The sequence below is a fragment of the Tachyglossus aculeatus genome, chromosome 2 (genome assembly GCF_015852505.1).
Source record: "Tachyglossus aculeatus isolate mTacAcu1 chromosome 2, mTacAcu1.pri, whole genome shotgun sequence".
Classification (NCBI taxonomy): Eukaryota; Metazoa; Chordata; class Mammalia; order Monotremata; family Tachyglossidae; genus Tachyglossus; species Tachyglossus aculeatus.
In genome coordinates this window covers 8,984,918-9,005,574 of record NC_052067.1, presented here as the reverse complement: position 1 = coordinate 9,005,574, position 20,657 = coordinate 8,984,918, and the positions used below count along the sequence as shown (strand labels likewise).

The window sequence follows — 20,657 nt, the reverse complement described above, 5'->3', positions numbered from 1 at the left end:
CATTCCAGAAATGTATAAAATGCAGCATGACCTGGTGGAAGGAGCATGGGCCTGAGAGTCAGGGGTCTTGGGTTCTAATCCCCCTCCTCCCCTTGCTTGCTGTGTGACCCTGGGCAAGTCATTTAATGTCTCTGTGCCTGTCTCCACACCAGTCCTCCCTTTCCCTTGAAACATGAGCCACTTGAGGGACAGGGAGTGAGTTGGCCTCACTCACTGGGAGGGATGGAGGGAGTGAGAAGCAGTGTAGTTCAGTGGAAAGAGCCTGGGCTTTGGAATCAGAGGTCATGGGTTCAAGTCCTGGCTCCACCAATTGTCATCTGTGTGACTTTGGGTAAGTCACTTAACTTCTCTGTGCCTCAGTTACCTCATCTGTAAAATGGGGATTAAGACTGTGAGCCCCCCGTGGGACAACCTGATCACATTGTAACCTCCCCAGTGCTTAGAACAGTGCTTTGCACATAGTAAGAGCTTAATAAATGCCAATTATTATTATTATTATTATCTTGTATCTACCCCACAGCTTAGTACAGTGGCACACCGTAAATACTTAACGAATACCCCAATTATTATTACTATTATCATTCTTAATAGCAAAAGCTAGCTCTCTTCCTCCCTTCAAGGCCCTGCTGAGAGCTCACCTCCTCCAGGAGGCCTTCCCAGACTGAGCCCCTTCTTTCCTCTCCCCCTCGTCCCCCTCTCCATCCCCCCGTCTTACCTCCTTCCCTTCCCCACAGCACCTGTATATATGTATATATGGTTGTACATATTTATTACTCTATTTATTTATTTATTTATTTATTTTACTTGTACATTTCTATCCTACTTATTTTATTTTGTTGGTATGTTTGGTTCAGTTCTCTGTCTCCCCCTTTTAGACTGTGAGCCCACTGTTGGGTAGGGACTGTCTCTATGTGATGCCAATTTGTACTTCCCAAGCGCTTAGTACAGTGCTCTGCACATAGTAAGCGCTCAATAAATACGATTGATTGATTGATTGATTGACAAAAGGAGAGTCCCATCAAAACATTTTTTGATCCCATACAGAATAAGGAATTTGGGAAAGGAAACTCCGGACTCAAAACATCAAATAATAATATCAATAAAAATAATTACAGTACTTGTTAAGTGCTTATTAGGTGCAAAGCACTGCTCTAATTGCTGGGGTAGATACAAGTTAATCACGTTGGACACAGTCTCTGTCCCACATGGGGCTCACAATCTTATCCCCATTTTATTTTATTTTTTTTACAGATGAGGTAATTGAGGCACAGAGAATTGAAGATCTTTCTCGAGCCTTCCAGCTCCAGGAACTTCTCATACTTCCAGGCAGGCCCTGAATTAGAAATTGAGAGGAAAATGGCAACTGTGATAATCAAAAGTTAATTAACCTAGTCTAATTATTCATTCCTCTGCTTCCGGACTCTCTTGCTTGCCTTTAGTTTCTATTGAAAACAAGACAGAAGTTCCTAAGTCTTTCAGAGTAGTTCATATGTATCTGTGAGGAATGCTCAGACTTGTAAATCACTCTGGGTGGCTGAAGGATAGTGGAGCGAGGCTTAAAGTGCAGCAGTTTATTCTACAGTATCTGGACTGTATTGATAGCTAGCTGTATTGATTTTACTAAACTACATTCTGATACCTGCATATATGTATATATGTTTGTACATATTTATTACTCTATTTATTTTACTTGTATATATCTATTCTATTTTATTTTGTTAGTATGTTTGGTTTGTTCTCTGTCTTCCCCTTTTAGACTGTGAGCCCACTGTTGGGTAGGGACTGTCTCTATATGTTGCCAATTTGTACTTCCCAAGCGCTTAGTACAGTGCTCTGCACATAGTAAGCGCTCAAATACGATTGATGATGATAATGGATGGGCGTTGTTGTACAGATAGGGTGTAGCATGGTTTTAAATGCTGAGGCAGAGGAGTGCTGGGCGACTACAGCCCCAAAGGCTTTCTGAGGTGTGGCCCCTGGAAAGATAGGAGACATACAGGCAGGACCTAAACTAGCACCATGTTCTGCAGGTAACCAAGTTGGGGGGCGGTTTGGCCTAGTGGAAAGAACACGGGTTGGAGAATCTACTCCTGGCTCAGCCACTTTCTCACTGTGTGACCTCAGACACTCTGTGCCTCGGTGTCCTCATCTGTAAAATGGGGATAGAGTGCTTGCTTTCTCTGTGTCTTAGGCTTTGAGCCCTGTGTTGGACAAGGACCATGTCCAATTGGATTTTTTTTTTTTGTCTCTACCCCAGTGCTTGGTACACAGTAAACACCTAGTAAATGCCATCATTATTATTAGAGCAAAGACCAGAATCTGTGGATACACTGTGGGAGGGACTGGGTTTCGGTTTTTTTTTTTAAAGCCACACCTGCACATACATATGAAATTTCACTATCAATGGTGTCATCTTGGAACATGGAAAGATATATGGCTGACGACTTATCCATATATTAATCTACCTATCATCCTTGCTTCAACATTGCACAAAGAACCATTCTGTGGATCTCTGTTGAAACTCGGAGAAAACACTGAGGAAGTCAAGGAAACACACAGAGTCACATTCTCACACACACACACACACACACACACACACACACACACACACATTCCCTTGTTGACCTCCTCAATGTTTGTCCTCTATTAATGATATTTGTCAAGTGCTTACACACTGGGATAGATTCAAGGTAGTCAGGTATGATCCAGGCCCTGTCTCACATGGAGCTCACAGTCCTAATTCCTGTTTTACAGATGAGGTCACTGAGGCCCAGAGAAATAAAGTGACTTGCCCAAGGTCACAATGCAGACAGGTGGAGGAACTGGCATTAGAACCCGGGTCCTCTGACCGACAGTGCTCTGCACACAGTAAGGGCTCAATAAATACGATTGAATGAATGAATGAATGACAGGCCTGTGTTTTTTTTTGTTTGTTTTTTTTTTTCCATTAAGCCATGCTGCTACTTAACAAATCTATCAGTAAAATGTGAAGCCTTTACTACGTTTCTCCTTCATTTAAATTTAACATGGACCTTCTGGGCCATCCTCATTACCAAAGCACTCTGGGAAAGGAACTCAAAAGAAATGGGCCATCATCAAGAGATAAAAATTTAGACATGGCTCTGGGTATGCTATATTCTCTTTGCCCCAGGCACTATTTAAATATTTGGCACATTTAAATCTAAAACTGCTTAGCAAAACTATTCCTGATGATCTTAATTTCCAAGTGCACATATCTGTGTGTCCTGTTACAGTAAATATGATACCCTCCTAGACTGTGAGCTCGTTGTTGGGTAGGGACCGACTCTATATGTTGCCAACTTGAACTTCCCAAGTGCTTAGTACAGTGCTCTGCACACAGTAAGTGCTCAATAAATATGATTGAATGGATACCAGTAAGGCGTCTACACAATTTAATATGAAAGTACAGTATTTGGAAATATAGTCTTTATCCAGTGGATACACAGAAAATAACTAATTATTGGTATCTACTTAAATAAAGCTCTTAGGAAACATTTAACACTCTACATTTTGAGAAAGGACATATCCATTATGCATAAAAGGTCTTCATGCAGGCTTTACCAAATGCCTAGCATTTGTAAGTGAGCAACTATTTCAATCTTATCCCCCACCTTAAAAACAACTACATGCATAGTAAACCACTCTCTGCATGTAGGAACAAAAACAGAAGGAAAAGCAACATTTTAGTTAAAAAATTATAGGGGGAATATAATTAATATCATTAAGGATATATTAATGATGTTAATTATAATATTTTCCCCATATAAGAGTAAATTAATACCACTAGCTTTAATCACCCAAGTGAGTAAACATAAAGATTAGCTTTGGCCTCAAGAACCTCATGTAAAATTTTATTTAAAAAAACTAGTCTAAATAGGAATAAGAATGACATGTTTTTAAGTCGAAGATTCCCCTATAGGTCAGTGAACAAACAAGTTTGTGTTGATGTATAAAAACCAGAGAATGAAAAAGTCTAGAAATTGATTATTTAGAGAAAGAACCTGACATGACTAAGTTGTTGGAACTCGATGAAAAGGAGTAATCACATGTGCTGAAAAATAAATTAGATTTCTTAGTGTGCATTAAAAAAATAAGCATTTATTGATGACATAGAGGATTACATTGAAGAATATAACTTTATATACACTCCACTCATTCAATTGTATTTATGGAGCATGTACTGTGTTTAAAGCACTGCACTAAGTACAACAATAAACAGACCCATTCCCTGCCCAAAATGAGCTTACGGTCTAGAGGACTAGGCTGCAATGCTTAATTCAGGCTGCCACTCTTCACCCAGATTTTTTGTTTGTATTTTACTAATCTTACTTGAGTGTGGTCAACGCTAAATGCTCTCAAGAACTGGATAATATTTAATTGCACATGCCTTAATTATGACTTTATAAAATCTGCCTATAACAGAGGCTTTTAATGAAGGAACTAAAAGGAGTCCTCAAAAGAGGCCATGATAATGCAAAAAGTTTTGAAGTAATAATGTTACATCTCCTCCCTGAGGAAGCCTTAATTTCCCCCACTCCTTTCTTTTTGGCATCACTCTTGGACTTGAATTTGTACCCTTTATTCACCACCCCTTCAGCTGCATAGCACTTAATTTGTTTTCAAGTCTGTCTCTCTGTCTAGACTGTAAGCTCCAAGTGGGTAGGGGACACTTGTATTAACACTGTTATAGGGTACTCTCCCAAGTGCTTAGTTCAGCACTCTGCACACAGTAAGCACTCAGTAAATACGATTGATTGATTCACCACCTGTGCAGCAGCATGGATCTGTGACCCTGCTGAGACTGACCTCTGCCCCAAGTCCTTCAGTAGCCCAGCTAGTCACCCACTCAGGCCCTCCATAAACCCGGTGTCCACGTCTGGTTCGCAATTCGGTAGAGAAGCAGCATGCCCTAATGGATAGAGTTCAGGCCTGGGAGTGGGGAGGACCTGGGTTTGAATCCTGCTTCATTTGTCTGCTGCGGGACCTTGGGCAAGTCGCTTCACTTCTCTGGGCCTCGGTGACCTCATCTGCAAAATGGGGATTAAGACAGTGAGCCCCATGTGGGACACGGACTGTGTCCACCCTGATAAGCTTGTATCTACTCCAGCACTTTGAACAGTGCATTGATGCAGAGTAAGCACTGAACAAATACCGCATTTATTAATGATCATTATTTCCTTGGCAACTCTCCTGATCATCATCATCATCAATCGCATTTATTGAGCACTTACTATGTGCAGAGCACTGTACTAAGCGCTTAATGTAGTAAGACTCCTGATGTAGTAAGAACAATGGTTGCTACTGGACGCCCATTGTGTGCAAGTCCACTGCACTAGGTACTTGGAAAATGGTATTTATTGAGTGTTCACTGTGGACAGGGCACTGTGTTGAACGCTTGGGAGCTTACAACAGAGTCAGTAGACATGATCTCTGTCCTCAAGGAGTTCACAATCTAAGAGGAAAAGCAGCAAGAGTAGCACATGACCCATTCCTTGCCCACAAGAAGCTTACATTCTAATGGGGAAGAGAGGCATGAGGGGAGATCATCTGCTGTGGGCTACAGGATAGACCTGCTGATTCTTGCTCTGGGGGAAATTGGGCATTTTTGTAGCACATCAAGCACAAGCCGGTTGGGTATGTACAATTGTAACCAATCAATCAATTGATCATATTGCTTATTTAGTGCTTCCTCTAAGTAGACCACAATACTAATAATTGATTGTCATGTCTGTTAAGTGTTTACAATCTGCCAAGCAATGTAGTAGCACCGGGGTCGATACAAGGTTATCAAGTTGGGCACGGTCCCTGTCCTTCATGGGGCTCAGGGTCTAAACAGGAGGGAGAACAGGTATTGTTGTTGTCTTATGCTGTCGAGTCATCTCCGACCCATAGCGACGCCATGGACACATCTCTCCCAGAACGCCCCACCTCCCATCTGTAATCGTTTTGGTAGTGGATCCACCGAGTTTTCTTGGTAAAAATAAGGAAGTGGTTTACCATGGCCTCCTTCTGTGCAGTAAACCTGAGTCTCTGCCCTCGACTCACTTCCATGCCGCTGCTGCCCAGCACAGGTGAGTTTTGACTTGTAACAGATTGCCTTCCACTTGCTAGCCACTACCCCAGCTAGGAATGGAAGAGATATGCCTCTGCTTGGTTCTATCTCCCATAGTCGAGACTGGTAGAGTATGGGCAACTCGCCAGGTATGACCCTGAGAGGAGACTAGGTATTGAATCCCCATTTTACAGATGAGGAAACTGGGGCACAGAAAAGCTAAATGACTTGTCCATGGTTGTAGAGTCAGAATTAGAACCAAGGACCTCGGATTCCCAGGTCTGTACTTCATTCATTCATTGAATCGTATTTATTGAGCTCTTACTGTATGCAGAGCACTGTACTAAGCACTTGTACAAATCAGCAACTTTCATTCATTCATTGAATTGTATTTATTGAGCACTTACTGTGTGCAGAGCACTGTACTAAGTGCTTGGGAAGTACAGGTTGGCAACATATAGAGACGGTCCCTACCCAACAGTGGGCACGCAACGTATAGAGACGGTCCGTACCCAACAAAGGGCTCATAGTCTAGAAGGGGGAGACAGACAACAAAACAAGTAAACAGGGGTCAATACCATCAGAATAAATAGTATTGTTGTCCGCTGGGTGTCCTTGGGCAAGTCAGTTCACTTCTCTGGGCCTCAGTTCCCTCGTCTGAAAAATGGGGATGAAGACTGTGAGCCACGTGGGGGACAGGGACTGCGTCCAACCTGTTCAACTTTTATCTAGCTCAGCGCTGAGGAGAGTGCCCGACACATACTATGTGCTTAACAAATACCATTATTATTATTGGAGTTCTTTGAGGAAGAGGCAGCCCAAAGAGGGCTCGGTGGCCCTGGTGAGCTCCAGGGGGTGATCTTGGGGGGGGGGGGGGGGGGTGAGAGCCTGGCAGCGGCAGCCCTCCCGGCCCCCATCTCTAAGCCCAAGTCCCCAACCCCCTGTCCAGCCCCCAGCCTCTAGTCCAGGCCCAGGACTAGCCCCCGCCCCCGCCCCTTGACCAGGCCCAGCCCCTAACCCACCCTCTAGCCCAGTCCCAGCCCCCAGCCCACCCTCTAGCCCAGTCCCAGCCCCCTGCCCAGCCCCAGTCCCCAGCCTCTAGCCCAGTCCCAGCCTCTAGACAGTCCCAGTCCCCAGCCCCCAGCTTCTAGCCCAGGTCCAGCCCCAGCCCAGGACTAGCCCCCAGCTTCTTGCCCAGTCCCAGCCCCTGGCCCACCCTCTAGCCCAGTCCCAGCCCCCAGCCCAGCCCCTAAGCTTCTAGCCCAGCCCCTTGCCCAGGCCCAGCCCCAGCCCCAGCCCCCAGCTTCTTGCCCAGGCCCAGCCCCTAGCCCACCCTCTAGCCCAGCCCCTAGCCCAGGCCCAGCCCCAGCCCCCAGCTTCTTGCCCAGGCCCACCCTCTAGCCCAGGCCCCGGCCCAGCCCCCCTGCCCAGCCCCCTGGACCGTCCCCTTGGGGCGCGGACAGGCAGGCGTGCTCAGCGGCTTTCTGTTTGTTTGTTTGTTTTTGTGCCCTGTGTGCCCCCTCCTCCCCGGCGGCCTGGGCCTGGCCCGGCCTCCCGTCCCCGCCTTCCTCCTCCTCCTCCGGGCAGGGCTCCGGGCCTGGCGGTTTGGGGGCCCTGCCCGCCATGGACCGCAGCCTGGCCAGCCCGGGCGGCCCTGGCACCAGCAGCAGCAGCAGCAGCAGCAGCAGCAGCAGCAGCAGCAGCCTTGGGCCTGGCGGGCCTGGCACCGGCAGCAGCAGCAGCCTTGGGCCTGGCAGCCCTGGCACCAGTAGCAGCAGCAGTGGCGGCAGCCTGGGGCCCGGCAGCGGGGGGCCCGTCCGGGGGGCTCGGGGCTCGGTGCCCGGGGTGCCCCGGGGTCGGGTGTGCGCGGTGCTGCCCGCGGGCGGGTTTGGGGAGCGGCTGGGGCTGTGCCCCCCGAAGCAGTTCTGGCCGCTCCTCCAACGGCCGCTCATCAGCTACACCCTGCACGCCCTGCACAGGTAAGCCACACCGACCGCCCGCCCAGCCCTGGCCCGGGACCCTTCCTCCCTCCCTCCCTCCGACCCCCGTCTTCTTCCCCGCCTCCCTGCCCTCTGCTTCTCCTTCTCCTCCCCTTTCTCCTCCTCTCCCCTTCCTCCTCCTCTCGTCCTCCCCTCTCCTCTTCCTCTCCCCTTCCTCCCTCCTCCCCTCTTCTTCATCCTCCCCCTCTTCCTCCTCTCTTCCTCTCTCCTCCCCTCCTCCATCTCCTCCCTGTCTCCTCCCCCCCGCGTCCTCTGTCTCCTCCTCCCCGCGTCCCCTGTCTCCTCCCCCCCGGTCCCCTGTCTCCTCCCCCCCCCCCCCCCGTCCCCTGTCTCCTCCCCCCCGGTCCCCTGTCTCCTCCTCCCCGTCCCCTTCCTCCTCCCCCCCCGGTCCCCTTCTCCTCCCCCCCCCCCGTCCCCTTCTCCTCCCCCTCCCGTCCTCTTCTCCTCTTCCCATCTTTTCCTCCTCCCCTCCTCTCTTCTCCTCCTCCCCTCTCCTCCTCCTCTCCTCTTCTTTCTCCTCCTGTTCAGCGCTTAGAACAGTGCTTTGAACACAGTAAGCGCTTAACAAATGACATTATTATTATTATTCTCCTCCTCCTCCCCTCCTCCCTTCCTCTTCTCCTCCTCCCCTGTCTTTTCCTTCTCCTCCCATCTCCTCTCCTCCTCATCTCCTTTCTCCTCTTCTTTCTCCTCCTTCTCCCCTCCACCTCCTCCTTTCCTCCATCCTCCTCTCCTCTTCTCTTTTCACAGTTTCATTGCCCCTTCCCTCCCCTCCTTCCTTCCATTCCCTCCTTCCTTCCCTCCCCACTTCCTCTCTGTGGGGCCCTGCAGCCTGGCCCGAACCCTACTCCTGCCTCCTTTTCCTTCCCCTCCCTTCCCCTTTCATTCCTTCCATTCTCTCCTCTTTCCTTCCCAGCTCCACTTCCTCTCCCCAGGGACCTCCAGCCTCCCCCCAACTCTTGTTCTCCTCCTGCATTTGCCTTCTCCCTTCACTCTTATTCCCTCACTTCAAGTTCCCATGGCCTCTCACACCCCACACCCCCCCCCCCCCGTTTTCCTGCCTCATTTCCCTCCCTCTCTTGGGAGGGCTGGGTTTTCGAAGGTAGATTTGGAATGTGAGGGGTGATCCCAGATCAACTGGCAGAGCAATTCCAGGGGTCCAGAGACCAAGATGGGTCCCAGTGACCCCTGAGGACGGTTATGTAATGAACCGTCCACTTCTCCCCAACAGCACATCTGAGTCCGTTGTGTTGCTCTCCAGGGAAAGGGGCAGAGGGCCAGTTTTTTTTTTTTTAAAGGTATTTAAGCATGTACTCTGTACCAGACACTGTACTGGGGTAGATACAAACTGATCACATTGGACACAGTCCGTGTCCCAAATGAGACCCACCGTCTTAATCCCCATTTTACAAACGAGGTAACTGAGGCTCAGTGAAGTGACTTGCCCAAGCTCTCACAGCAGGCAAGGATTTAGAACCCAGGTCCTTCTGACTCCCAGTCCCCGGCTCTCTAGTTTTGGGCCTGGGTGGGTTTTCCTACCCTTCGAGACTGTAAGCTTGTTGTAAGCAGGGAATGTGTCATATTGTTATGTCATACTCTCCCAAGCTCTTAGTACGGGGCTCTGCCCACGGTAAGCACTCAGTAAATATGATCAACTGACCCGCTCCTCTGAAGCCAAGGAGGCAGTATCTGGTGGGAGAGTTTGTGAGTCCTTCTGAAAAGGGGGTGATGATTTCATGTGTGCAACCCATAGACACTTAGAACAGCGCTTGGCACAGAGTAATCACTTAATACCATCATTATTAATATGCTTACAAACCTGAATCCCCACTATCTTGACAGTTGTCATGACAGTTGCCTTATAAGTTAGGCTGGTAGGTCCGTGGCCCAAGGTAATGCCAAGTCCCCTATGTGGCCATGGTGAAGCGGTAGCAACTCAGCCCTCTGGGAAGGAGTGAGTCGTAATCATATTTTGAACCAGTATTGCCTTCCAGGGTGCATTTTACCAGGGCTTCACAATTTATCCTCCCATCATTCCTGGGAGATGATGATGATGATGATGGCATTTATTAAGCGCTTACTATGTGCAAAGCACTGTTCTAAGCACTGGGGAGGTTACAAGGTGATTAGGTTGTCCCACGGTGGGCTCACAGTCTTAATCCCCATTTTCCAGATGAGGTAACTGAGACACAGAGAAGTTAAGTGACTTGCCCAAAGTCACACAGCTGACAATTGGCGGAGCTGGGATTTGAACCCGTGACCTCTATCTTCAAAGCCCGGGCTCTTTCCACTGAGCCACGGGTTTTGCAGCAAGGCCTAGTGGGCACAGTACAGCCCTGAGCGTCAGAAGGATCTGGGTTTTAGTCCTGGCTCCGCCACTTGTCCGCCGTGTGACCTTAGGCAGGTCACTTCACTTTTCTGGGCCTCAGATGCCTCATCTGTAAAGTGGGGATGGAGACTGGAAGCCCTGTGTGGGACAGGGACTGCATCCAGTCTGATGATCAGCGCTTAGTACAGTGTGTGGCAGGTAGTAAGTGCTTAACAAATACCATCATCATTATCATTACTCCATTTTACAGATGAGGAAACTGAGGCCCGAAACCACTCAAGATCTCTGACTCCTAGGCATGCGCTCTTCTTACTACATGTGAAAGGCCCAGTCGGATGGAATTTAAAAAAAGTTAGGCCTTGCTGCCGTCTAGGTGATGATTTGAAAGTAAAGTTTCATACACGCCAGCCTTTTGAATTAACCGGGGCAGCTGTTTTGTACTGTTCTGCTTGAAACTAGACCAGTCAGGGCTTCTACTTTCTCCTTCTGCAATTGGTGTAGGCCAGATTCATGGTTCGTACCCTTTTGGCTCCCACAGGAAAGTTTGCAGCAGCAGGCTCCTTCCATAAGATGTATTGGGTGTATAATTTTAATCTTTCCATAACCATTTTCCCCATCCCAGCTCTCTTTTTCAGTGGCTAATGCAGAATCTAAATCAGTCTGTTCCCCCCTGCTCGCTGTTTTTCTCCGCAGTTTCCCCGAAGATGTGGATTTGGGTGGTCTGTGGTCACTGGTCATTTTCTCACCCTTATGTTTTTCTGTGATTCCGAACAGGAGAGATCATTCAGAAGATGCATGATTTATGGAAAAAAGGGTAAAAAAACCCCAAACCCGGCAATTATCTCTCCATTATAACTTAATTTATAACAGCAGTCAGTCATAGAAACAACTAATCATAGCAGTCACTAATCACAGTGTCCAGCCCAAAGTTTGTCACAACTCTGCCACTGTAAAACCTGAAGAACAAGCTAAAATGTCATGGGAGCCTGCAAAATACAAAGTGAAGGAGGAGAGTAATCCATCTCCTTTCCCCGTAGCCATTGTGAGAGACCTGGAAAGGGAAACGAGAGGCAGGCTATCACCTCTGTGTCTTTCGTGAAGGCTTTTTGTTGCCCGCGAGGTCTGGGGCATTTGTTCCGTTTCTCTTTGAAGCTGCGGTGTTTTGGAGGACCTCTTCGGTTACCCCGAAGCTGAAGAAGGCAGGGTGAATGAGGAGTCACTCATGATTTGCCTATTGTCAAAATCTGGATGAGGTTAGATACATCCTTGCATCCTGTATGTTGGTTAGCAACTTTGATTTACTGGTTGAGGGATGTAATGTGCCCCGGTCAACAAACGGGTTTTGCCACCCGCATCTTTCCGAGCAGTGATCCCTCTTCAAGGATCGATTCCTGTGAAGATGCCTCAAGCGCTTAGAACAGTGCTCTGCACACAGTAAGCGCTTAATAAATACAATTGAATGAATGAATGAAGGAGACTTTCTGCTTTTCAGAGGTTTGAACAGGGCAAACCACATAGATGTGGTATGTCATCAAAGCCCCAGAAAGGTGATAGCCTTACAGTAATTCCCTTAAACTCTCTGAGCAGTGATACGAGGGAACGTGGGAAGACAACTCGTTTCTAGAAGCATCTGGTGCCTCCGTGTCTGCCTTGCCTTTTCTAATGAAACTGAATTTACACTTTCCTGGCTGAGTCGACCATTGCCTTGGGAAGAGGGGTGCCCTCTCTGTAGGGTCTTCTAGCAAATAAGAGATTCACGGTCAGGCCTAGTGTAAAAGTAACCTTTTCTGCTCTGTCAATTTCTTTGTGTCTCTGTTGTACGACACTACCCTCTGTTAATAAAGTGTTAATAGGTTAGCATGTTAGTCCCATATATTGATAATCTGAAACATAGTACCCATCTCCTTTATCTCCTATATACAGTGCGTATAGTATAAATACACACTTTGCCCTGGTAATGAAGGCGTAACTTTTATTTTAAATATAGGGGGCTAATTAAGCCAGTAACACTTGGTGTAGTAGGTAAATACTCTGCCACGTATCTCAAGGCCTGGATTTCTCTGGTAGTACTGATTTCCCTGTCAGAAAAAGCATTATCCTTATTTTATGTTGCTGCAGAAAGCAGGTTATCTACAATATATAATATTCTTTCTTCCTTAGTTTTGGACATTTTTGCTTGTGTTGTGGCCTTTCTGCAATGAATGACCTGGGGTCTTGGCAGTTGATTTGGCAGTTCTAAAGTGTGTCTCCTTGTTTGAAGAAAGAATGTCTCTAAACCCCCGTGCCATGCAAAAGCCTTACCCGTATCATTATAGTCACTGTGGCAAAGTAGGACAGTAATCCAAATTTTGTTGAACGAGGTCCTGTTGCCTGCTGTTGGGTAGGGACCGTCTCTATATGTTGCCGACTTGTACTTCCCAAGCGCTTAGTGCAGTGCTCTGCACACAGTAAGCGCTCAATAAATACGACTGAATGAAAAGAGTCCCGACCTATGAGTCAGAGGACCTGAGGTCTAATTCCATTTCTGCCACTTGCCTGCGCTGTGACCTTGGGCAAATCCCTTAACATCTCTGGGCCTCAGTTCCCTCATCTACAAAGTGGGGCATGGCCTAGTGGAAAGAGCACGGGCTTGGGCACCAGAGGACGGGGGTTCTAATCCAGGCTCCTCCAATTGTCTGCTGTGTGACCTTGGGCAAGCCACTTAACTTCTCTATGCCTCAGTTACCTCATCTGTAAAATGGGGATTAATAATAATATAATAATAATAATGTTGGTATTTGTTAAGTGCTTTCTATGTGCCGAGGACTGTTGTAAGCGCTGGGGTAGATACAATAATAATAATAATAATAATGGCATTTATTAAGCACTTACTATGTGCAAAGCACTGTTCTAAGTGCTGGGAAGGATACAAGATGATCAGGTTGTCCCACGGTGGGCTCACAGTCTTAATCCCCACTTTACAGATGAGGTCACTGAGGCACAGAGAAGTTAAGTGACTTGCCCAAAGTCACACAGCTGACAAGCGGCGGAGCCTGGATTAGAACCCACGACCTCTGACTCCCAAGCCTGGGCTCTTTCCACTAAGCCACACTGCAACTGTGAGCCCCATGTGGGACAACCCGAACAGTGCTTGACACATAGTAAGCACTTAAATACCAACATCATCATCATCATTATATCTATTCTCCATCCTATTTAGATGGCGAGTCCCAAATAATACCTATTGATCTTGTATCTACCCCAGTGCTTGGCATGTACTAAGTGCTTAACGAAAAACATCATCATCATCATCATTTTCTTGTCCTTGACAGAGAACAGATGATCATAAAACAATGTGCATGTAGGTATACCTGATGTGGATTAATCTGGCTCCATTTCACACGGCTCCATTTCAGAATTCCAGATCCAGTGCGCAGAAGATGTTGGCTTATCATGTGCCTGATGTCTCGTAGTAGCAATAATAATAATAATAATTACGGTATTTGTAAAGCACTTACTATGTGCCAGGCACTGTACTAAGCACTGGGGAGGGTACAAGCAAATCGGGTTGGACACAGTCTCTGTCTCACCGGGGCTCACAGTCTTAATCCCCATTTTGCAGATGAAGTAACTTAGGCACAGAGAAGTGAAGTGGCTTGCCTGAGGTCACACAGAAGACAAGTGGCAGAGCTGGATTAGAACCCACGACCCTCTAACTCCCACTCCCGTGCAATATCCATTACACCACGCTGCTTCTCTGGTGATGGCAGTGTCACAAGTTCAGGATCTATCCGCCAGTATCTGTAGGCATCCTGGGGGGTTTATGAGTCTGACAGTGCTTTGAATGGTCATTATTGTCATTATTAATGGTATTTATTGAGCACCTATTGTGTGAGAAGCACTGTACTAGGTATTTGGAAGAGTAGCCAGAAAAGGCTGACAACAGGTGCCCTCCAGGCATTTACAATCTAATCAATCAATCAATCAATCATATTTATTGAGTGCTTACTGTGTGCAGAGCACTGTACTAAGCGCTTGGGAAGTACAAGTTGGCAACACATAGAGATGGTCCCAACCCAACAGTGGGCTCACAGTCTAGAAAGGGTGGATGGAGAAGGGGTCTAATGGGGTGGATGGAAAGAGCGATTGGGCCTGGAAGCCAGAACTCCTAGGTTCGACTACCGCCTCTGCTACTTTCAATCAGTCATTCATTCAATCATATTTATTGAGCTTTTACTGCATGCAGAGCACTGTACTAAGAGCTTGGGAGAGGACAATATAGCAATAAACAGACACATTCTCTGCCCACAACTAGCTTACAGTCTAGAGAGGGTGACAGATATTAATATAAATGAATAAATAAATTACTTGCCTCCAGGGTCACCTTTCTCAAAGCAAAATGTCCATGTAATCCTACTTTAAATTGTAATCACCATGTGGGACAGGGACTGGGTCTGACGTGATTTTCCTATATCTACCCCAGTGCTTAACAAAGTTCTTGGCGAATAGCAAGTGCTTAACAAATGCCACATTTATTACTTAATCCCATCACTGTAAATTCCCCAGGCTCTTTTAGTTTAGTGCCACCCATGGCTTCTCTTACTTAGGGTGGTAAAATCCCTGAATTCATTGTAGAAGGGATCGAACTAACCTCAGGTAATTTTCCTGTCTGTCCTTCTGGGTCCAACCCAAGGCATGAGGGATGCAGGGAGGATTGGCATGAGCACTGAAGCAGCAGTAGGAGACTCTGGCTTATTTGAACTGCATCCTATTCAAGGGACCCCAAGCAAGGTGGTTCTTCAAACTCCCATCGTTGCCACCCTCTCCCAGATCCTGGCTTGGGATGAATCTGTTGTGGGCAGGGATTGTCTCTAGTTATTGCTGAATTGTACTTTCCAAGCACTTAGTACAGTGCTTTGCACACAGTAAGTGCTCAATAAATACGATTGAATGAATGATTAGGTGGGTGAAGGGCACTGGGGCATTTGTAGTAATAATAATTCTGATACTTGTTAACTGGCACGTAGTAAGCACTTAACAAATACCATTATTATTATTATTATTATTATTATTAAGTGTTTACTATGTGCCAAGCCCTGTTCCAGGCACTGGGGTAGTTACAAGGTAATCAGTTTGGACACAGTCCCTGTCCCATATGGGTCCCACAGTCTTAATCCCCATTTTTTACAGATTGGGTAACTGAGGCCCAGAGAAGTGAAGTGACTCACCCAAGGTCACACAGCAGACATGTGGTGGAGCCAGGATTAGAACCCAGGTCCTTCTGACTCCCAGACTCATGCTGTATTTACAAAGCCATGTTAATCCGTAGTAATAATAATGATATGTTGCCAATTTGTACTTCCCAAGCGCTTAGTACAGTGCTCTGCACACAGTAAGTGCTCAATAAATATGAATGAATGAATGAATAGCATTTATTAAGCACTTACTGTGTGCAAAGCACTGTTCTAAACGTTGTGGAGGTTACAAGGTGATCAGGTTGTCCCACGGGGGGGTCACAGTCTTAATCCCTATTTTACAGATGAGGTAACTGAAGCACAGAAAAGTTAAGTGACTTTCTCAAAGTCACACAGCTGCCAATTGGCAGAGCCGGGATTTGAACCCATGACCTCTGACTCCAAAGCCCGGGCTCTTTTCCACTGAGCCACGCTGCTTCTCTACTAGGTGAGATTGGTGGTAATGATTTGCACATTTCATGCAGTTTTTGCATCCCCAGCCAATCTCCAGTAAATAACAGGTCCATGTCACTTGTTTTACCCAGGCCTTGTATCAGATCAGGGCATTTTTTTGAATCAATCAGTGGTATCTATTGCATGGCTCAGTGGAAAGAGTACGGGCTTTGGAGTCAGAGGTCCTGGGTTCAAATCCCTACTCCGCCAATTGTCAGCTGTGTGACTTTGGGCAAATCACTTAACTTGTGAGCCCACTGTTGGTTAGGGACTGTCTCTATATGTTGCCAACTTGTACTTCCCAAGTGCTTAGTATAGTGCTCTGCACACAGTAAGCGCTCAATAAATACGATTGATTGATTGATTCTCTGTGCCTCAGTTACCTCATCTGTAAAATAGGGATTAAGACTGTGAGCCCCCCGTGGGACAACCTGATCACCTTGTAACCTCCCCAGCTCTTAGAACAGTGCTTTGCACATAGTAAGCACTTAACAAATAATAATAATAATGATAATAATAATGATGGCATTTGTTAAGCACTTACTATGTGCAGAGCACTGTTCTAAGCGCTGGGGGGGATACAAGGTGATCAAGTTGTCCCACGTGGGGCTCACAGTCTTAATCCCCATTTTACAGATGAGGGAACTGAGGCTCAGAGAAGTGAAGTGACTTGCCCAAGATCACACAGCAGACATGTGGCTGAGCCGGGATTTGAACCCATGACCTCTGACTCCAAAGCCCGGGCTCTTTCCAATGAGCCACGCTGCTGCCCCCAGCAGCCATTATGCCATTATGATGATTATATTGAGCTCTTTATTGGGTGCCAAATGCCAAATGCCATTATGATGATTATATTGAGCTCTTTATTGGGTGCAGAGCAATCAATCAATCCATGGTATTTTTTGAGCACTTACTATGTACAGAATAGTCTATCAAGTGCTTGGGAGAGTACACTGTAGTTGGTAGATGGGATACCTGCCCTTGAGGAGCTTTGTTTTTTTTTTTTAAAAAAAATCAGTACTTAGAAAGTGCTTACTATATGCCAGGCACTGTTCTAAGCTCTGGGGTAGATACAAGCTAATCAAGTTGGACACAATCCTTATCCCATAGGGCGCTTACGGTCTGATTCCTTATTTTACAGATGAAGTAACTGAGGCACAGAGAAGTGACATAATAATAATGGCACTTGTTAAGTGCTTACTATGTGCCAAGCACTGTTCTAAGCGCTCGGGGGGTACAAGGTAGTCAGGTTGTCCCACGTGGGGCTCACAGTTTTAATCCCCATTTTACAGATGGGGTAACTGGGGCCCAGAGAAGTTATGTGACTTGCCTAAAGTCACACAGCTGATGAGGGAGTCAGGATTAGAACCCGTGACCTCTGACTCCCAAGCCTGGGCTCTTCACACTGAGCCACGCTGCTTGCCCCAGGTCTCCCAGCAGACAAGTGGAGGAGCCGGGAGTAATAATAATAATAATAATAATAATAATGATGGCATTTATTAAGCGCTTACTATGTGCAAAGCACTGTTCTAAGCGCTGGGGAGGTTACAAGGTAATCAGGTTGTCCCACGTGGGGCTCACAGTCTCCATCCCCATTTTACAGATGAGGTAACTGAGGCCCAGAGAAGTTAAGCGACTTTCCCAAAGTCACACAGATGACAATTGGCAGAGCCGGGATTTGAACCCATGACCTCTGACTCCAAAGCCCGTGCTCTTTTCCATTGAGACACACTGCAACCCAGGACCTTCAGACTCCCAGTCCCGAAGGCCACGTTGCTTCCCAGGAGTTTATAATCTCTCGACCTTTGCTCCAGGACTTGTCCCATGCCAGCTGTGAAACCATCAAAAGTTCCTGTGGGGCCCGGGCTGTGTGCTGGGTTCATAGTCATTTCTTGCGTCTATTGAAAAAGAAAGGAAGGAAAGGTCCATTTGTAAAAGCTGGCTTTGAGACAGTTTTCATGGTGAAATTTACCATCAAAAGAAAGGAGTCTAATAGCTCAGGGAACAAAGTTAATCTCTTTGGCTTCCAGAAAAATTGCACACTAGCATTCCACACACTAAATCACTTGAGAATGTGCGGCTAATCTGCCCTTCAAAAAGCAAGGCAATTTAGCTGTGTTGGAGAGCTGGGTGGCGGTGAAATCGCTAACAAACTTGAACAATCCTATTTGGAAGGGGCCTTTTCTTCCATTCCCGTGTTGGTGAGGTTGTTTGAGAATGTGGTTTTCACCTCCTCTCAACCTTCCAAACCACCTTCTGTTTCCTTCTCTGTCGGTTTGGGGTGGCGACTTCTTTCTTCCCCACACTTTTTGGGAGTTTGCTTTCTCACGACTGTTTCCAGAGCTGAGAGTTGATGTCCTGGATGATGCCACCTGCCCGGAGCTGTCCCTGAGGAGTGGCTCTCTCTGCTCTTCTCAGCCTTCCACCCTCTCTTGCCAGTATTTTACACCCAACTTGCATTTTGATATTATTGCTTCTAGCCTTTGTTTAATATCCCAAGTATTCTGAAACGTAGGCCAGGATCCAGGCCCTGGAGGAGCTAAAGTTCTCAGAATGATAACTGCCTAGAGACACCCAGAAAATAAACAAACAAGGACAATTGAAAAACACCCTCCCCTCTAGCTCCCCTTCCCGCTTTCTCTCCCCCCCCCAAAAAAAAAACATCCTCCATAAGGAAGATTTCTCAACAGTATTTTCTTCTTGCTTGGAGGGTCGGAAGGAGTACAATTGAGCTCTAACCAGTTGTCAGCATTTATTGTGAGCATTACTGGCAGGTCAGTTCACTTGGAGGCTGGGGTCTCCATAAGGACAGAGCAGTTGCTATAAAACAGCACTCCATTCCTTTAACTTCGTAATCGACTAGATGATGGTTATAATACCGGCATCTCTGTAATGGCATGACATTTCACTGATGTGTTGGTGGATTTTGCTCGATCAAATGTTAATCAGGCAAAATCCTTCAAGATGATTACATAAAGCAACTTTTTGTACAGTTTCGTGAACGTCCCTCTGCAAACTTTAAATTTTGAAGGAATAGGGGAGACGCTGGAGAAGAGGGATTGTTGGTTGACCGTAGGGTCTCTTTCCTCCAAATCCAAAGCAGGTCCGTGGAAGGTTCATGATGGCTGAGCTCCATCTCCCACATATCAGCTGGGAGTGTGGAAAACACAGTGGGAGGAGAGGAATTTTTTTAATAGTATTGGTTGAGCACTTACTACGTGTCAAGCACCACTGTAGGCGTTGAGGTGGTTACAAGTTGGACACAGTCCCTGCCCCACATGGGGCACACTAAGTAGGAGGGAGAACAGGGATTAAATTTCCATTTTGCAGTTGAGGAAACTGAGGAAAAGAGAAGTGAAGCGACTTGCTCAAGGTCACCCATTAGGTAAGTGGAAAAGCTGGAATTAGAACTTAGGTCCTCTGGCTCCTAGGTGTGTGAGTTATCCACTAGGCCATCCTGCTTCCTAGAGAGCTGTTGATGTTACTGCTGCCGCCAGGGCATGTGGGTGAGGGGAGATAATAATAATTGTAGTATTTGTTAAGCGCTTACTTGGAACCAGGCACTGTACTAAGCGCTTGGGTGGATACAAGCAAATTGGGTTGGTTCTTCCCCCATGTGGGGCTCACAATATCAAGCCCCATTTTACAGGTGAGGTAGCTGAGGCCCAGAGAAGTGAAGTGATTTGCCTAAGGTCACACAGCAGACAAACTAGCCCAGAAGCCGCTTCAGGCAGTGCCACTTTCCCGCCCTGTGGGGAGGGATAAGGAGCCCAGAGAAGTAAAGTGACTTGTCTAAGGTCACACAGCAGACAAACTAGCCCAGAAGCCGCTTCAGGCAGTGCCACTTTCCAGCCTGTGCGGAAGGAAAAGGACCCCCAGCCTGCAGCTTCATAAGCCTGAACCTCTAGCTCTGTGAATCCAAACAGAGGATTCTTCCTCTCACCTGATGAAAACATTCATTCATTCAGTCAGTCAGTCCTGTTCATTGAGCGCTTACTGTGTGTGGAGCACACCACAAAGCACTTGGGAGAGTATGGTACAACAATAAAGAGACACAGCCCCTGCCTGCAGTGAGCTTCCAGTCTAGAGGAAAGAGGAAACACTTTTGGAAAGGGCTTGGGCCCGGGAGTCACAGGACTTGGGTTCCAATTCTGGCTCTGATACAGTTACTTGCCCTGTGACCTTGGGCAGATCACAGCTTCGCTGGTTCTATGGTTTCTTTGTCTGTAATTTGAAGGCTCAATATGTGTTCTCCCTTCTACTTAGACCGAGCCCCATGTGGAACAGGGACTGTGTCCAACCTGGATCTCTTGAATCTGTCCCAGTACTTGACACGTAATAATAGCTATTATGGTAATTATCAATCAATCAATCAATCATATTTATTGAGCGCTTTCTATGTGCAGAGCACTGTACTAAGCGCTTGGGAAGTACAAATTGGCAACATATAGAGACAGTCCCTACCCAACATTGGGCTCACAGTCTAAAAGGGGGAGACAGAGAACAAAACCAAACATACTAACAAAATAAAATAAATAGAATGGCATTATCAAGCACTTACTATGTGGCAAGCACCGTACTAAGCACTG

At 46.8% G+C, this 20,657-nt stretch overlaps 1 protein-coding gene across 1 annotated transcript in view; it reads left to right on the top strand.

Annotated features, from left to right (window-relative positions):
* Window positions 1-7,906: 7,906 nt before the first annotated feature.
* The window catches only part of CRPPA (CDP-L-ribitol pyrophosphorylase A), a gene marked incomplete at its 5' end in the record, with an annotated part of 338,976 nt that continues 326,225 nt past the window's right edge, over window positions 7,907-20,657 (top strand). The window contains one exon of the mRNA XM_038761326.1: window positions 7,907-8,052. Coding sequence (XP_038617254.1) covers window positions 7,907-8,052 — 146 coding nt within the window. The remainder of the gene's footprint in view (window positions 8,053-20,657) is intronic.